General features: G+C 52.5%; 1 protein-coding gene across 1 annotated transcript; it reads left to right on the top strand.

Moving 5' to 3' along the window:
• Positions 1 to 625: 625 nt before the first annotated feature.
• Positions 626 to 1,559, top strand: nipsnap3a (nipsnap homolog 3A (C. elegans); the record flags this gene model as incomplete). The annotated part of the gene is made up of 3 exons (XM_031842469.1): positions 626 to 854; positions 1,089 to 1,250; positions 1,334 to 1,559. Coding segments are annotated over 3 exons (552 nt in total), but the record flags the coding sequence as incomplete, so codon positions are not given.
• Positions 1,560 to 2,115: the final 556 nt, after the last annotated feature.

Genomic DNA, 2,115 nt, shown 5'->3' with positions numbered 1-2,115 from the left:
ACGCCGGGGCTCCGGCAAGTAGTGAGTTGCAGTAGTCCAGGCGGGAGATGACAAGAGCCTGGATGAGCACCTGCGCCGTCTCGTCAGTGAGGAAGGGGTGAATCCTCCTGATGTTGTAGAGCAGGAATCTGCAGGAGCGTGTAACCGATGCAATGTTTGCTGAGAATGACAGTTGGTCATCCAGGGTCACACCCAGGTTCCTCGCAGTCCGAGTTGGCGTCACCACGGTATCGTCAATGGTGATGGACAGGTCTTGGTGCAGGCAACCCTTCCCTGGGAGGAACAGTAGCTCGGTTTTGTCCAGGTTGAGTTTGAGGTGGTGTGTCGTCATCCACTTCGAGATGTTACTACTAGTGTTCAGGTTACTAGTGTTCACTATCCAGTGGTCACTATCCAGTGGTCACTATCCAGTGGTCACTATTCAGTGTTTACTATCTACTGTTCACTTTCCAGTGTTCACTTTCTATTGTTCCGTGTCCAGCAGTGAGAGGGAAGTTGTACAGAATGGTGTCCACTACTGAGGTGTTTGGTGGCACCAGTTTCTGTCTGGTCAAGGTCTCAGTGGTCCAGGTCTCAGTGTTCCAGGTCCGGTCTGTAGTCCAGAATGATGATGCGAGACCTCTGATCTCTTCCTTCCTCTCTGCAGCCTCGTGTGCGTCTGTCCACTGGTCCCCAACAGAAACACAGAACCTTCTATGAGTTCCGCACCTACAGCATCCGTCCAGACCAGTACGCTGCCTTCCTCAAACTGACCAATGAGGAGATCCACCTGCGCACCGCCCACTCTGAGCTGATTGGCTACTGGAGCATTGAGTACGGTGGCCTGAACAAGGTCTTCCATATATGGAAGTATGGTGAGAACCCTCTTCTTCTTCTTCTGTTTACAGGTTGTTCTTCATCACAAGGTTTTAAAAGTGTACCTAACCACCTCCTCCTCCATCTTCTGCCTCCTCTTCCTTTCTCTTCCTCTTCCTTCTCGTCTTCCCCCTTCCTCCTCCTCCACTACCTCCTCCCCTTTCTCATTCTTCTTCCTCCTCCTCTTTCTCTCTCTTCTTCCTCTTCTACCTCTTCCTCCTCCTCCTCCTCAGACAGTTATTCTCAGCGGGCAGGTGTTCGGGCAGCTCTCTCTCAGGACCCCTCCTGGATCTCTGAGTATGTCTCTAAGGCGATACCGATGTTGATGTCTCAGGAGAACGAGGTGAACTACCTGGTTCCCTGGAGTCACCTGCAGGACCCCCCCCAGGAGGGCGGTAAGCCCCGCCCCCTCACTGTGACGCCCTAATGACAGCTGTAATGACATCACTTCCTCGTCATGACACCAGGTGTGTTTCAGGTGTGTACGAGCTGGTTTCCTTCCAGATGCGTCCCGGTGGTCCGGCGGTTTGGGGAAACGCCTTCCAGGCTGCCGTCACTTCCCATGATGCACCTGGGTACGGCAAGCTGGTGGGAGCGTTTAACAGCGAGTGTGGAATGCTGAACAGAGGTACACTGTAAAAGATGTACATTACATTACAGTCATGTAGCAGACGCTTTTATCCAAAGCGACTTACAATAAGTGTATTCAACATCAGTATTCAAGAGAACTACTAGTCACCAGAAGTCATAAGTGCATCTCCTTTAAACAAGCATCTAAGAGCATAAACCAGAGCAGAAGTACAGAAACAAACTAGTATGAATACAGTAAGTGGTGAGAGGAAGGCTCAGGGTAGTACTTCTTGAAGAGGTGAGTCTTCAGCCTGATGAAAGATGGGCAGCGACTCCGCTGTCCTGACGTCAGTGGGGAGTTCATTCCACCACTGTGGGGCCAGGACAGAAAACATCCGTGACCGGGTCGATCGGCCGCAGGGACCTCTGAGCGACGGGGCAACCGATCTCCCCGAGGCAGCAGAGCGAAGTGGTCGGGCGGGGGTATAGGGCTTGACCATGGCCTGGAGATAGGAAGGAGCTGTTCCTTTCACTGCCCTGTAGGCTAGCACCAGAGTCTTAAACTGGATGCGAGCTCTTACAGGTAGCCAGTGTAGAGAACGGAGAAGGGAAGTTGTGTGGGAGAACTTGGGGCGATTGAACACCAGGCGAGCTGCAGCTTTCTGGACAAGCTCCAGAGGTCTGATGGCC

The sequence above is a fragment of the Anarrhichthys ocellatus genome, unplaced genomic scaffold, assembly GCF_004355925.1.
Source record: "Anarrhichthys ocellatus isolate YVR2014 unplaced genomic scaffold, GSC_Weel_1.0 scaffold7730, whole genome shotgun sequence".
Taxonomy (NCBI): Eukaryota; Metazoa; Chordata; class Actinopteri; order Perciformes; family Anarhichadidae; genus Anarrhichthys; species Anarrhichthys ocellatus.
The sequence above is the reverse complement of the archived record's forward strand: the minus strand, read 5'-3'. Positions and strand labels throughout refer to the sequence as shown.